The sequence below is a fragment of the Cibotium barometz genome, chromosome 11 (assembly GCF_041138505.1).
Source record: "Cibotium barometz isolate CiBa-2024 chromosome 11, ASM4113850v1, whole genome shotgun sequence".
NCBI lineage: Eukaryota > Viridiplantae > Streptophyta > Polypodiopsida > Cyatheales > Cibotiaceae > Cibotium > Cibotium barometz.
This window is the reverse complement of record NC_141056.1, coordinates 23,913,986-23,929,746: the sequence shown is the minus strand read 5'-3', so window position 1 is coordinate 23,929,746 and position 15,761 is coordinate 23,913,986. Positions and strand designations below refer to the sequence as shown.

The window sequence follows — 15,761 nt, the reverse complement described above, 5'->3', positions numbered from 1 at the left end:
GATCCTTGGTTATTTTTTTCTCTAATATGTAGAGAGAGAGAGAGAGAGAGAGAGGTGGGGGTCAAGGAGGGATGATATAGTGAGCACATATGTTGAAGCACGAATGTCTTGAACCATCTTCATTTCCCTACTCTAACAATCAAGTATAAGCCATTCAATATTATACAACGAGGGTTGTACTCTACGAGACTCTTTGCCATGTGATGCTATTCTATATGTTGAGGTGTAAGGAATATGGATCCAGAGAAAGAGATTTTATTAACTTTCATGGATATGATAATTCTCACTAATACTTAAATGCACCACCACAAATGTAGTGGTAGGTCTTCACAAGGGTTGATCCTCCACCAAGTCAAGAAGTATGTCAATAGAGAACATGACAAATTTTAGAATAAAAAACTTTGACATCTAAACTAGAGTGTGAAACAAAATGCCACCAAAAGGAAAGTTGAATTGCATATTTGTGTTCCATGGAATCCTCAAGAAGCCTAAGAATGGTGTACCAATGATTCATCAACACTCAAAGGATTTGAAAAGAGGGAAGAAAGAATGTGGACCTTTGGGTTCACATTCCACAATGGTCCTTTGTCCAAATTCCATAATACGACAAGCTTCAAAGGCTTTAAAAATAGGGAGAAAGGAGACCATAGGTTCCACAATGGTTCTTTGTACAACATTCCACAATATGTCAAGCTTCATGTCATTTGTGTGGGGGGGGGGGAGGATAGAAGAGAAGGATGTCTTGGTTGTTACCAAATATTTTGATGTTTGGAGATTCACACGCTTGTAAATTGCAGCACTGAATGCAAGCTATGGGCTAACAAATATTGCAATCTCACCAAGAAGTTACTGGTTTGACAAACAAGGTGATGGAGTTACAAAGTAGAATGTCTTCTCTATAATCAAGTGACTCATTCTTGTTAGAAGTTGAAAAAGTTCCTTTTTGATCTCGTTCAAAATTTTACAAAGAAATTCCATCATCCTCACACAAGAAGCTAGATTGAGTTGTGTTTGTGGGGGGGTGATGTATGACTGAGTTTGATAGTTGTGTTCTTGGGGGTGATGTATGACTGATTTTGAATAGTTAATATAAATATATTATTGGTCCCAAAAAAGAAGAAGTTGAAAAAGTTAAATGATGCCAAGCCAAATAAAATTGAAACCTTGGAGAGAGACATTAGAGTTGAACGCCACAATTATTAAACCCACTAGGTATCAAGAGAAGAAAGAGAAAATTATGTGCCATGGAGTCACTTGCCAAGGATGGTAGTGCACTTAAGAGGAGAATGCACGCTACAAGGTGAAATAAACTCTATATCTTTAGAACTATATTCCAACTTTCTTAAGGATATTTTTTGTTAGTTGCCCATATATTGCTAGGAACTTTATGAAGGATGTCTTCGGTGGTGATGTTCAAGATGACCAAGCCTCAAATTCTTACGTTAAACCAATGAAAGGAGCAATGCAGTTGTCGTTATTTTGATTGGTTGAAAAATATGTTTTTTCAAGCACTGATAGACACCCGTTACATCTTGTCAAAGAAAGAAAGAGAGGCCGTCGCTCGTGAGTATGTTTTAGTCATGATGCCAAAGGATGCTTTTGAAATTCTAAGAATATTGTGAGCATTTTAATATGGGTCCTTTGTTTGCAATTTATTGAATTTCAGAATTAATCTTAGTGTAGTTCACTTCAATGATTTAAAATAAAAGCTTTTTCCCGGCGAATTAAAATAAAAGGTCACCCTCACAGACCTAGCACTAAAATGAGCCAAATGGCGAGATTATATGTTGGATGCAGTAAAGCTCAAGGACATTAGCATAGAAGAATGTCATCTCTATGTTAAGCTTCAATGGTGAGGATGAGTCCGGATGTCATCTCGATGTTAAGCTTCAATGGTGAGGATGAGTCCGCGGGTCGACATATCGGTGTTCCAAAGCTTGCTCTCCCACACGGGGGGTGACGTGGCGGCGGCAGCAGCGGCGGCGTTGTGATGACGAGACGTCTGCAGGCGGACGAGAACGCCCACGTTCCAATACTCACGTAGCTGGACGAGGCGGCCGGCCTTGACGGTCCAGATGTGGGTCCAGATGGTTTGGCGGTCGGGGCCGCACCCCTCGACGAAAACCACGTCGGCGTAAGCCGCGATACGGGTGGGCGCCAACGTGAGCGAGCGGAAGGAGCAGCGCCCCGTCAGCACACGCCGCATGTGCTGGTGCCGCGGCGCCCCGTGGAACCACCACTCGACGTCCTCCGCCAGCAGGCTCTTCAGCACGCCGACGTTGCTGGCCGCCATGGCCGTGTGAAAAAGCCGCAACAGCTTCTCGTTGGCCCGGGCCTTCTCATCATCACCGCTGCCAGCCGCGTCCTTGGACCATTCGCTGAAGCTAAAATCCTCAGCGATGCCATGATCGTCCGTCTCCTCCATGATCTCTTGCAAGCTGCGATGCTGGCGGGGCTGCAGCTTCTCACTACCACTAGCCTCGCCCTTCTTCATCATGATGATGAATCACAAACAACAAAGCACCTGAGGTGGAGCTGCTGCACAGTAGTTTATATAGCTGTTGGAAAGCGAAAGTGGATTCCTTCGCATGAGGCACGTGGGAGCAGGGTTTGGTGGAAAGCCCATTATCACCTAACTTAACGTACGCGGCAGAAGAGCCTACACCATATTTTCCTTGAGGCCTTCGTCTTTACCTTCCCCACACACACCTCTCCCTCTCTCTCTCTCTCTCTCTCTCTCTCTCTCACACACACTCTCTCTCTCTCTCTCCACACCCCCCTTGTGATCTCATTTTGTCACTCTTCTTCCTTCTCAATGAGTTTGCCTCTTCTTCCTTCTCAATGAGTTTGCCTCTTCGTTCTGAGGTCCATTAGAAAACATTAAAAGCACACCTTTACTTTGCTGAGTGTTTTTTAATACACTTCTTATAGCTTACGCTCTTAGTAGCTACTTTTTTAACTCCGTTTGCAAGTTGCAACCAATTATATTGGGCCCTAATATATTTTAAGTATTTTGAGATCATTCCTCACCAATGTGTGTACCTCATTTCATGTATAAGAATGTTTTAATAAAGATACCTTGGAATGCACACGGTACATGAGAGAATCTTCCTCAATTTCCAACAAAAACATGGTTCTTTATGAAAACCATGACATACATGTGTGTGTGTGTGTGTGTGTGAGAGAGAGAGTTTTTCCTAAAATGGTAAAAGGAATTTTGATGGTGGGTGCATTGGTGACTAAAATCCCACCATTATCTTACATCAAGGAGTCACGATAGATACACCAAAGGGTCATACATTCAAGATATGAAGCAATAGTGTCCAAAGCTACAACTTGGACGGGCGCCCGTAATGGTGTGACGGAGTATTTATGGCAATTCCCACTCCAAGAATGTGTGGTAGTAAGTTAGGATGAAGTCTTAAGTGATATACTTCATGGATATATTATGAGAGCAGTCATTGTAATAGAATTAGGCCACTTATGAGCCTAAAGTGCCCGATCGGCCATAGTTTAAGTGAGTATGAACACTTATGGCCATGTATATAAGTGAATTTCTCTCATAATACAACATACTCTCCCATTGTGCAATTGAGTGTGCAGTTGAGTCTTGCTCTTGCTAATCTCTCTCCTTAACGCATGCTAGTGAGTGTGTGTGAGTGAACTGAGGTGAGAGGAGGGATGAGTACCCGTAGTGCAATGCGGCGGTGTGACAACACTCGCGGGCGGGAGGCGCGGTGGAATTACTTCTTAAGGAGTTGTAGAGCTTGGAGACCTCAAGGGTTACGAGCTCGGCCATTGGAAAGATTCTCATGACAGTTGCGGTTCACCAGGTAATCTCTTTTTGGATATGTTTAAAGGAGGGTTAGTGTGAGCCCTAACATTTTTGGCGCCGCTGCCGAGGAGCCATCCCTTGGCTTTTTCCATCGATTTTTCTCTAATCTACGTATTAACCATTGCCCATTATCTTGATTAATGGTTTCCCATGAAAAAGATGTGGATTGAAAAGAATGAAAAGAATAGCTCTCTTTTTTGTTTTTGAAAAGAATGCTTTTGCTTAATTTTTAGCTTAAATTGTTGTTTTTGTTGTTGTTATTGTGGTTTTTCATATTCTTAGGGCTTGCACATAGTTTGTATTAGGCTTAGTTTGCATCTATTGCATCAAACAATGCAATAGAATGTAATTTTTAGTGAATGTTAGCTCTCTTTAGTGTTAAACATAGAACTAAGATCATTAATTTTAGTTTAACCATAAAAAAATCCTTGAATTTGACTAATTTCTCTTAATGGACTCGTTTTTGTCATTATAAGGGTGATTAATCTTGCTTTAAGAGGCAAAAAATTTAGAAAATGTGTTAATTGGGATCTAAATTGATCATATGAGTAGTCCGAAATTGGTATTTTTTAGTGTTTTGAGAGCCTCTAGATGCATCAAAACACCTAATTACATCACTTTTTTCATTAATTGGAGAAATTTGACTCTCTTTGTTTAATTATAGTCTTCTCTTTTAAGGTAAAATTAAGCAAAGAGAGTCTAATTAATCTCTTATTTTAGATTAATTTACACATTTGTTGATGCACAAAGATTAGCATTCCTTTGCTCTATCCAATGATGTGCTCAATTGTGTGAATTAATTAGGGATTAGTGGTTAATTAGAGTCCTTGATTAGTGTAAAAGAGGGAAAGATTAGTGAAAGGATTAATCTTGGATAAGTTCTTAATCACTTTTTTACATAACTCATTAAGACTAATGTGAGTAGATGCGCATGAGTTGTCAAATTGTCCAATTTGGGGGTTATTTATGAAGGGTGTAAGGGGTGTCATTATTAAAAGGTTGACTTTTTTTATTCCCACTTACCTTTTTGGAAAAATGCCCCATATCCCTTCCATTTTAAATTAAAAAAAGATTCCCCCTAAAAAGAAAAATTTGTATTTCCCACTAGACTTTAAAAAAAATCAAATTTAATATTCCGTGAAGTTCGGTTCACGGGGCGTGAACCATTTTCTCCAACTTCATGGAACTACACCCAAAAGGTTCACGTCCTCGGTAACCGCCTAAAAAATTTCGAAGTTAATATTCCGTGAAGTTTGGTTCACGGCGTGAACCATTTTCTACTTCTTCACGGAACTAGAGTTCATGCCCAAAAGGTTCACGTCCTCGGGAAATCACGCGTGTAAAAAAAAATCGAATTTAATATTCCGTGAAGTTCAGTTCATGACATGAACCATTTTCTGCAACTTCACGGAACTAGAGTTCACACCCAAAAGGTTCACGTCCTCGAGAACTGCATGAAAAAAAAATCAAATTTAATATTCCGTGAAGTCCGGTTCACGGTGTGAACCATTTTCTGCAACTTCACGGAACTAGAGTTCACGCCCAAAAGGTTCACGTCCTTGGGAACCACGCGAAAAAAAATGAATTTAATATTTCGTGAAGTCCGGTTCACGGCGTGAACCATTTTCTGCAACTTCACGGAACTAGAGTTCACGCCCAAAAGGTTCACGTCCTCGAGAATCGTGCATGAAAAAAAAAATCGAATTTAATATTCCGTGAAGTCCGGTTTATGGCGTGAACCATTTTCTACAACTTCATGGAACTAGAGTTCACGCCCAAAAGGTTCACGTCTTCGGGAACCGTGCCAAAAGAAAAGAAAAATTTATAAAACCCGTGAAGTCCGTCCGCGTGAAAAGGGGTCCGTCGACAAAAGAAAAAAAAAGACTCTGGAAAGCACCCCTGTTTGGAGGCCTTTATGTCCTAAACCGTATATCCGATGAAGGCGCTCTATGGCTCATCAGAAAGCTGACATCAAGCTATTTGACTTTGGACTTGGCTGTCTGAAGTCAAAATCGATCATTTTGGCCTTCGACCAGCCTCAAAATTTGACCCGAAAATCGAGGCAAAAAACATTCCAAAAATCAAGAAAAATCACAAAAAACAACGCGAAAACGACGACGAGCCATATTCGAGCTACTTTTTGAAGGTCTAAACGACAAAATCATGGATGACTCAGGGGAACAAAGTTGTAGTACTCCAAAAATACTATAACTCCCTCATATAGAGTTTTTCAAAATTCCTTTTGGAACACCCTCAAAAGCGTGTTGCGATACAGGGAAGAATTCTCCAAAAAAAAAATCGTCTTGAGAGAGTGATGGAAAATAGGTTTTAGGACCTCTTCCATCTAGGAAAATAGGTTTTTTTTCGTCTTGAGACAGTGATGGAAAATAGGTTTTAGGACCTCCTACCTCCCGATACCATTGGCTATGCCTATAACAAGCGTGTCATCGGGTTTTACACCCCCTATCACTTTGATCCCACAGGGCTTTGGTCCCTAACATCTCCAAAAATCCTATAGGTACCAACCCTTTCTTGGATGCCCACACCCTGGACATACTGACTAGTCTAGGAAGGGGAGTATCCCAAGGACTTAGTGAGTCTCTCCCAACAAGACCACTCACATATGGCCTTACTCATATAGAAATACAGCCGTACAAATTTTTAAAATTATGGGCAAATATGACGGAACAACAGACCCTGTTCAATTCATTCAAATGTTTGAACAGAGATGTGAAGCCTTTGGAAATCCCAACTGTCCCACCAAGGTACATGCGTTGAACCTATGCTTGGAAGGAAAAGCTAGTCGTCGATGGTTCATCACATTGATGTCTACGATCAAGACCAACTTCAAAACCTTGAAATCACCTTTTATACATGGCTTTTCCAAACAAGGTGATCAGTGGAGTGCAGTAACAGAACTCTATTCAATTGAACGTCAACCAAATGAATCCATTAGAGATTTTATCCTTTGGATAAAACTCTTGGACTCATGTTGTGAGTCATTGGAAAAATTAAACGATGTTTAATTGAAGAGTTGTTTCATGATGGGCTTGAAGAATAACAACTTACATAACTTGATCATTGTATCCAATCCGGAAACATTCGATCAATGTTGTAAAGAAGCAATACGTTTAGATGACAACATGTTAGAAGATGATCATGCTAGGAGGTGTTCCTCATCTAAATATTTGATCAATGTTGTAAAGAAGCAATACGTTTAGATGACAACATGTTAGAAGATGATCATGCTAGGAGGTGTCCTCATCTAAACAAAATGAAGCAATTGGCAAAAGAAAGGTCGATCTCAGAATTGACATTCCCTGAACTCTATGCAGCCTTGCTTAAAACCTTCCAATCGACACCTCTAAGAGAGGATGAAAACCTTCAAAACCAGACATCCTTAATGCCTCTACAAGTGAGGAACGAAATGCCTTGTATTAATTGAGTGCAATCACTTACGACCATCCCAATCCCCATTGTGCATACAAGGTACCTGTTCTTCTATATTGCATATATTGTAAGACCTTTCCACGATATTAAAAAGTGTCCCACTTCATCCACAATTGACTCAAAACCTCCATCTCTCGTGCACCAGATAGAAACCGTCTAAAGGGTAGAAACTGCTCATCAGGAAGCAGTCAATCGAACACTTCAATGTGTCTATTGTCGTGGACCTCACAAGGTGGCAGATTGCACAGTTTGGAATACTTCTATGCCCATAGTCACTGACCCGATCCATGTGCGAACGATGTGGCATTAAACACGTTCCAAGATTTCCCAAGACAAGTTGTGTCAATACAACTCGTCTCACAAAATATAACTCTTAGCATCTTAAGTGTACAAAATGGGCAATTGTCCACGGTGCCCTTGAATGTGCTTACACATTTACAAGCCAAGGCAAGAGAAACAGTCAAAAAGAATGCAAAAGACAATACCTCAACATGGGTAGAAGAACATGCTTTAAAGCAGAACCCAAAAGAAAAAGCAAAACCTTCTAAAACCAAGAAAAGCAAGGGACAACAAATTATCGAAACCGAGGTCGAATTAAAAGATAGGGAAAAGGAGCCTGTAGAGGACATAAACCCAAAAGGGGACATAAACACAAAAGAGCCAAAAGCTATACAGGATGCAGAAGCATCCACATCAAAAGCAACCTCACAAACCACAACACCCATATGTACGACACAGGATACAAAAGCCCAAAAGAAAATTCGATCTCGTTGCATGGGTAAACATAATGAAAAACTAACAAACCAAAGAAAGTCAAAAAATGAAACAAGTTCTAGTACGTCACTAAGTGAGGATGAAACAAGTTCTTACTCTTTACTAAGTGCACCACATAGACAATCAAGAAACTAGAACCCACCCAACCACCCCAAATGGATATTAATGATCACATGACATATGCGAAATGCAAAAAGCAAGCTCAGGAGAGCATGCTTAGCTTGGTTGAATGTCTTACAGGGTCACCAATTGTGATTGAGCCTCTAATGCCAATCCTAAAAAAGCAACCAAAATACAAAGCCCAGAGGAGTATCGCTTCCCCTTTCAAGAGGAAGACATACTCTCTACAGAAGAGTCATTTGAGATAGATTGCACAAACTATACGCTTGTGAAAGCACGTGAGGAATTCGATAATTCCCTTACAAGATTAAAGCAGTCTCTCAAAACCTCATTTGGAGGAATGCTCTTCTCTCATGGTGAAGCCAGCATCCACACTTGCACCTTTAATGGCTCAACCTGAGTTATACCAAGACATAAAGAACTCCATAGAATAGGATTATGAGGATTCGCAAGTTTCCAAATAGACCTCATTAAGAATTGTTAGAGGGCCAAGTGTGCCAGTGTACACATTGGGTACTCTTAAAAAAGTTAAGAGCCAAAATGAGGATGAAAGTGAATGGGAGTATGAAACAGAAATGGGATCTAAAGCCGAAACAAAAACTGAAACATCCATGGTTCCTTTGGAAGATTTTACCATGGTATGATTGGATTTCCCTACAGGCAATGATGTTAAGCGCAAATGCGCATTGATTAGCCCTCGAGCTAGTCATAACATCGTGACAATAGACACTTGGGTGTCATTGGGATAACCTAAACTCATCCCTACAGACAATAGTCTTGCAAGAGTAGCCAATGGACAAAACATTGAAGTTCCAAGTTACTTTAGATACACTACTCAAACAATCGATTCCCTTGAGTATGATGTTGTCCTTGGTGGAACTTGGATAGGTGAGTGAATCGTTATATTCAATAGATGAATCCATGCAAACAGTCACCTTGAACACTTTTGCAAGCAATGTAAAATTGTTAGTATGGGAGGAAGAGACCTTGTCGGAGCCGGAACGCCTAACATATCTTACTGAAAAGATCCCTAGGATTTTGGTTGGATTGGAAATTCAAATAAAATCACCACAGCTAAGCACAACTTTATCCAACAAGAGAACACAATCTCATGACCCTCCGATCTATGGGATTTGTTAGGTCAACCAACACTCACGGCACATCCTGAAAGGATTACCTTTACACAAGACTTGAACATGCCATGTTTGGAGTACTTTGAACATACAATGTATATTGAAACTAACCCCCTGTGACTTGCAAGTTTTTTGTGGTTGAGTATGTGTTGGAAGCAGATTTGATCTTGGGGCATAAATGGACTATTGCTGCCCAAGCACCACTGTGCTTTGCTAGCGATAGAGTTATCATAATGGTCAACGAGATAAAAAGTTGACAATGCCATACTACAAGGAAGAGGATCCAGCTTTAATGGATTTCTATGATGCTAAACGCAAAAGGATACAAGCCTCTTCCACAAAGCCCCTTTACACAATGACCTACCATATGAGAGCATCTACTCCTTCAACCCCATCCTCACCTATGAAGCTCGATACCAAAACCTTGTAACAATCAATGGCTATTCTTGAAGAAGTTCCCACAGCCCAACCATCTATCTCTAACAAGGAACTCAAAGGGAAGACCCCAGAGCCTATGCATCTTTATCGACAAACCTCACCAAACCACATGCTCAAAGGCCTTGTCATCAACAAAGACTCCAACCTCATCATCATCAACAATGCCCATGAGTCTCAGACCTACAACCTCAGCGCCAACCAAAGTCAAGGACCCCAAACCTTCCAAATCAACCCAAAAGAAAACTCCACCACACGAAAACCACAATCAAGGTATCTTAATAGTATCAACATGTGGGTGGAGAAGCCGCTACTTGTAGCTCAAGGATACTATGAAGGTGCCATCTAAATTTGGGTGCCTCGACTGTCAAAACCTCTTCCTCAATGCAGCACTTGGAGGCCAAGGAAGAAGAAAAGTACTCAACACTGTCCACAAAAGCCTATGCGAGTTCCTCAAAGAACTCCACCAACAATCCTTTGTGAAGATATCTATATTAGCCTCACAAGTAAACGTAAGTCTTTCAATCCTCACCAACAAGTGGCTACTTCAACATAGAGCAGTTCAATAAGAGTCTATATGACTCACTTCTTGTACTCCATGTATATCTGCTTCATAAGAGCACTTAAATATACATAAAAAATTAAAAAAAATAAAAAGCACATGGGCAGAAGAAAGCAAGAAGAGGTCCTACTCGATAATATTTGACAAAATCTTGCCACACAAAGGGACATCATCGAAGGCCAATTTCTTCGAATAATGAATGTCGCTTCAATGAATTAAATGAGGAACTGAGAATCACCATCTCGTTTTGATGATTAAGTCTACATTCCTCTGGATCTTTCCCTCTCTTCTCTCCCATTATTAACATCTATTAGCATCCCCACTAACACATATCACATGTAACATTACTTATGATTTCCAAAAACAAAGTGAGCAAACAAAAAAAAACATGCTCACACAAATATGCAATCATTCGCAAAAACCCCACCCCGTTAGGAATTCCCAAAACCACTAACCTTTTTATTCACTAACTATCTTTTCTTATTCCTTCCGGAGGGCCAAAGACCATTGAGCGTCAAAGCCATCGACCATCCTTGTCCATTCTCCCCATGTGTGTATATATATATGTGTGTGTGTGTGTGTGTGTGTGTGTGTGTGTGTGTGTGTGTGTGTGTAAGGACCCCTGCTTCCTAAATAGGCAAAACCTTTAAGATAGTCTACTAAGTCTAACTTAGGGTGGTTTCCTACTCATCGTCACCTTGACCATGTAAGATACAAGGACACGATTAGTAGGTATGACCTAGTTCTATCTCATAGGGGGAGTGTGGTCTTTGAAAAGGGTTTCTAAAATCAAACCACTTGTAGAGTGATCGACTTTAATTCGGGCAACCTCTATTCTTGACTTCTAGAAACAACGTTTTTTTCCTTATTTATGCAAGGCACAGCCGTTGACCTAGTCCTCTAGAGTAGGGTTACCCAAGGATCTATTTATCTAACGTAATACTTTAATTAATTTATTGAAAAGCTACCCCATTAATAGGATGTTACCGTCATCAGGCATCTCATCCTTCCGCTTTCCACCCAACTCACTGTTGATATATATATAGGCAGTGATGTGTGTGAACACACTTAGGACCGCCGGGACACTTTTTCCCTCCTTAATAGGTTTTTCCCCCGGCTTGTATATGCGCCCATAATTCTAGGGCTAACTTATCTTTGTACATTGACACAATCTAATACACTGTGTGTTGTGTGCATTCTTGCTTCTTCTTCTCCAAGCTTTGTATGCTTTCCTGCAACCCTAATTCCAATAATTGGTATTAGAGCAGGCATCGGCTCTCCCAGGGCTATGCCGCTAGCACCCTCTGACTCAAGTTCTCCGATTGAGGTGAGCTTTCACGAGCGCTTGCAGGTCCCTATACTCTTCTACAGATACGCCAATAGGACTTTGCGTTCTCAAAAATTGCATTTAAGGTCGTTTCGGGCTCCGTTTTTGCATTACAAGTTCTATACAGGTGTTTTCGTCATTTTGTGCAAAAATTTTGACAGTGCAGTTTTATGCAAAACAGGCATACGTATTCTATTGTGGACTGTGCTATATAGCACGAGTTTTTTTCTGTTCAGTCTTTGCTTTATTACAGGTAGCTTTTGCATCAGTTTCAGTCAGTGACCATGGCTGATAACAGCAATGATGTATTTCGCATGTTGTCTGCTGTTGCTGATGACAAATTGGATGGAGACAAAAACTACCCACTTTGGGCATACATGATGTAGCATGTTTTGGTTGCAAAAGGAGTGTGGAACATTGTGCTATGGATGTACGTCCAGGTTCTGTGGATGTAGGATCTGTTGAAGATGTTGCAGGTTCTTGCAGCTCTACTGTTGCTGCTGTTTTACCCACTGCTGAACAAGCTCATTGGGATGGTAAAGATGCGCAGGCTCATGCGCCTTGATTGCAACGTAACATCACTCCACATATTCATTCAGCTAAAACAGCAAAACAGGCGTAGGATATTCTAGCTGGTTTGTACAGCTGGTTTGTATGCATGTCGTAATAACGAGGCAAAAATCTCTTACATGCGTAAAGAGATAGAATCGAAGATTATGCAGTAGGAAGATGATGACATGAATGTTTTTCTTGCTGAGATTAAAGATCTCAAGGAACAGTTGATTTCTGCAGGTGAGATTATTCGTGATCATTCTCTTGTGCAGATTGTTCTTGATGCTTTACCTGAGTCATATCCGACTTTTGCTTCCATGTGGAGACTTGTTTTACTGAGGATGGACCTGATGTTGTCAAGTATGATACTTTAGTCAACAAGATCTTGCAAGAAGCGCAGTCCGGGCGCAAAACAGGGCTAGGCAGCGTGCAGTTGATCAGGCATTTGTTGCTGCCCATCAGAGAAGAAGTGGTAAGGCAACCCCTTCCACTGTTTCTTCTCCTATTAGTAGGTTTGCAACTTCTTCTCCTTCCACAGGTAGCAGCAATAGGTCTGAGAAGGCTCTTGATAAAGGCAAGAAAAAAATCAGGTACAACTATTGTAAGGCAACTGATCATGTCATTAAGAGTTACCCTAAGCTAAAGGCTAAAGAGGCAAAGAAGAAAGAGACAAATGCAGCCACAATAGCGGATGCTTCTACAAATGCAGATTCTGCAAATGTTGTGCAGATACAGAATGGGCGTTTAGCGTGTATTGCCAGTATGACCCATCTGTACATGATGCATGTTTGGCAGTTTTTGGTGACTTTGATGTATGGTATTTTGACAGTGGTGCTATAAAGCACATTACCTCGCATCGTGGTATGTTCACTTGTCTTGAGGCTGTCCCTAATGGGAATACTGTCACATGTGCCAATAATGCTTCTTACCCAGTGAAGAGCATTGGTAAAATTATGCTTACTGCTGCAAATGGCAGCGCTTTCACACTTTCAGTTGCTTTGTATATGCCAGGGATAAAGAAGAATCTATTGTCTATCTCTGCGCGCTTGCTAGACTTGGACTTGTAGTCAAATTTGTGGATGACAGATGTACTGTTCATGATTTGACTCTGGTACGATTATTGCATCTGGCACCTTGTTTCGTGGGCTGTATAGGCTCAATTCTTATGACAAGTGTGGAAGATTCAGCAAATGTAGTTTCTGATGAAAAAGCAATTTCAAATGCAAAACTATGGCATGCTCGTTTTGGTCATCTGAACTTTGCTAGTTTGTTGCGTTTGCAGAAATTTGATATGGTTGCTTCATTGCCCCCTCTTGAGACACCATTAAAACATGTTTGTGAAGGCTATATTTTGGGCAAAATGTAGCGTTCTACGTTTCCAAAGGATAGTTCTGTGTGGGCCACTCGCAAATTGCAACTTGTACATAGTAATGTATGTGGGCCTATGCAAACTCTGTCATTTGGCAAACACTTGTACTTCGTGACTTTCATTGATGATTACTCAAGGCATGCATGGGTATATCCACTGAAGGCAAAGTCCGAAGTGTTTTTGTGCTTCAAACAGTTTTTGTATCCAATTGTACTGTGGGCACCCTCCTCCGTGTGATCGAGGGGGGGAGTACATGTCTAAAGAGTTTGATGCATTTCTGGCTAGTCGTGGGATAAAACACCAATGTACAGTGCTATATACCCCTCAGCAAAATGGTGTTGCTGAGAGGAAAAACAGGTCACTTATGGAGATGGCACGATGTATGGTCAAGAGCCAAGCTCTGCCACATGCGTTTTGGCTTGAGGCTGTCATGTGTGCTGCATATGTACTGATGTGTATGTAGAATAATGAATGCGAATGTATATGTGAAATGATGTGACATCGATATAAGTGAATGGATGAGATGAAATGAAATGTGAATTGGGATGTGAATAAATGATATGTGATGTGAATGAATCTGAGGTGATGAGATGGAAAATGATGTGATTGGATGAGAATGAGTACACATACGAATGGAATGTGGAATAAGTAATGTGGACTGATGAAGGAATAATGTGGAAAGACGAGAGTTCATTATAGAAATTGAATTTGTGATCTATTTGTAAATGACTGTTTTATGTCAAGAATGCTGGGGAAGCATTTTGACCGTCTTGTGAATAAGGTCGTGGAGACCTAACTGATAAAGTTGCAACAGCTGCTGACGGAGAGTCAACAGAGGACGTCTCACGTAGCATGGTCAGCCGAGGACTTGAGCAGCCTCGGTTCGATTTAAATATTGGGCTTTCGGTACGGTGGATGAGGGACCAAGGAGGCGGCCTATGAGTGAAGACTAAGCTTTACTTTATTCTGCCGATGATCTAGAATTCGGCCTTCCAGCCTCTATACGGACCTCTACGAACTGGGCATTTCCTGTCGCCCTCTCAGGCTCCATCGCTTGATCCTCCCGCTCCTCAGAGGGATGTCTACGTGATAGGGAGGGCTTATTCACCGCACTAGGCATCCCGCTCCTCAGAGGGATGTCTACGTGATAGGAAGGGCTTATTCACCGCACTAGCCTAGTCCCACAGAACTAGGTAGCATTACAATATTCACCTCCATTGGCGAAATCTTATTCTCCCAATGGTATGAGGGATCCCTTGGGTCAACTTCGGGCCTTACTAACGTCGCCGCGCCCGGCTACACAAGCACGAAAACGGGGTTAGCGTTGAGGCGGAAGAAGAATATACCTGTACTTCTTAACTCAATCAAGATAACATTTTACAAACAGAATTCTAGAACATGACAGATTTCATTACTTTCCTTGAGAAAACAACAATTTCACCGCGTGAATTTCGGTATAAAGAAGAATAGCCTCTCTTTCTTAATGTCTTTAAAGTTAACATTAAAGATTGATAATAAATAAAAATATTCTTTTAAATGATGACCAAGCTAACCTGGTCATTATTTCTTTGTGGGGCTCCCAAGGGTAGAGATGGGGCGATATATCTGGAGCAACTTCTCGAGACTCGTTGATGTGCACGGCCCAAGACAAAGTATTTATATTTATTGATTTTTGATCTCTCAAAACTCTCTTGTTAACACAAGAAGACTTATCCACAAGAACAAGAAGGGGTAAAACATTTGTTGTTGGTTTCTCCTTCATCATTACTCACATGTCCAGGGACAATGGTTCACTAGTAAAATTAAGGGTCTCTTCTCAACCATATGAAACCTTTTGGCTTTATTTCTTATGGTATTAAGAAATAAAGAAGACTTATCCACAAGAACAAGAAGGGGTAAAACATTTGTTGTTGGTTTCTCCTTCATCATTACTCACATGTCCAGGGACAATGGTTCACTAGTAAAATTAAGGGTCTCTTCTCAACCATATGAAACCTTTTGGCTTTATTTCTTATGGTATTAAGACCAGAAGATTCTGAAGGATCAGACTTTGGAGCTCCAGGTCTCTAGAAAGCAAAGTATCACTCACATCTTGAGACTTTAACCCAGAAGTATCACTTCAACATCTTCCTCTGAGTCATCTATGTCTGTACCTTCATTCTCTTCATAATCAAAATCATTAGTGGAGTTGTTGGTATTGTACA

General features: G+C 40.9%; 1 protein-coding gene across 1 annotated transcript; it reads right to left on the bottom strand.

The window, feature by feature from the left end:
* Positions 1 to 1,584: 1,584 nt before the first annotated feature.
* LOC147633932 (uncharacterized) lies at positions 1,585 to 2,835 on the bottom strand. The gene has a single exon (XM_086804525.1). It carries the CDS (start codon positions 2,495 to 2,497, stop codon positions 1,883 to 1,885), a length of 615 nt encoding a protein of 204 aa, XP_086660651.1. The 5' UTR covers positions 2,498 to 2,835; the 3' UTR covers positions 1,585 to 1,882.
* Positions 2,836 to 15,761: the final 12,926 nt, after the last annotated feature.

Excerpts from the sequence above, each read along its gene's own strand:
- LOC147633932 (XM_086804525.1), bottom strand. The coding sequence starts at position 2,497 with ATGATGAAGAAGGGCGAGGCTAGTGGTAGTGAGAAGCTGCAGCCCCGC.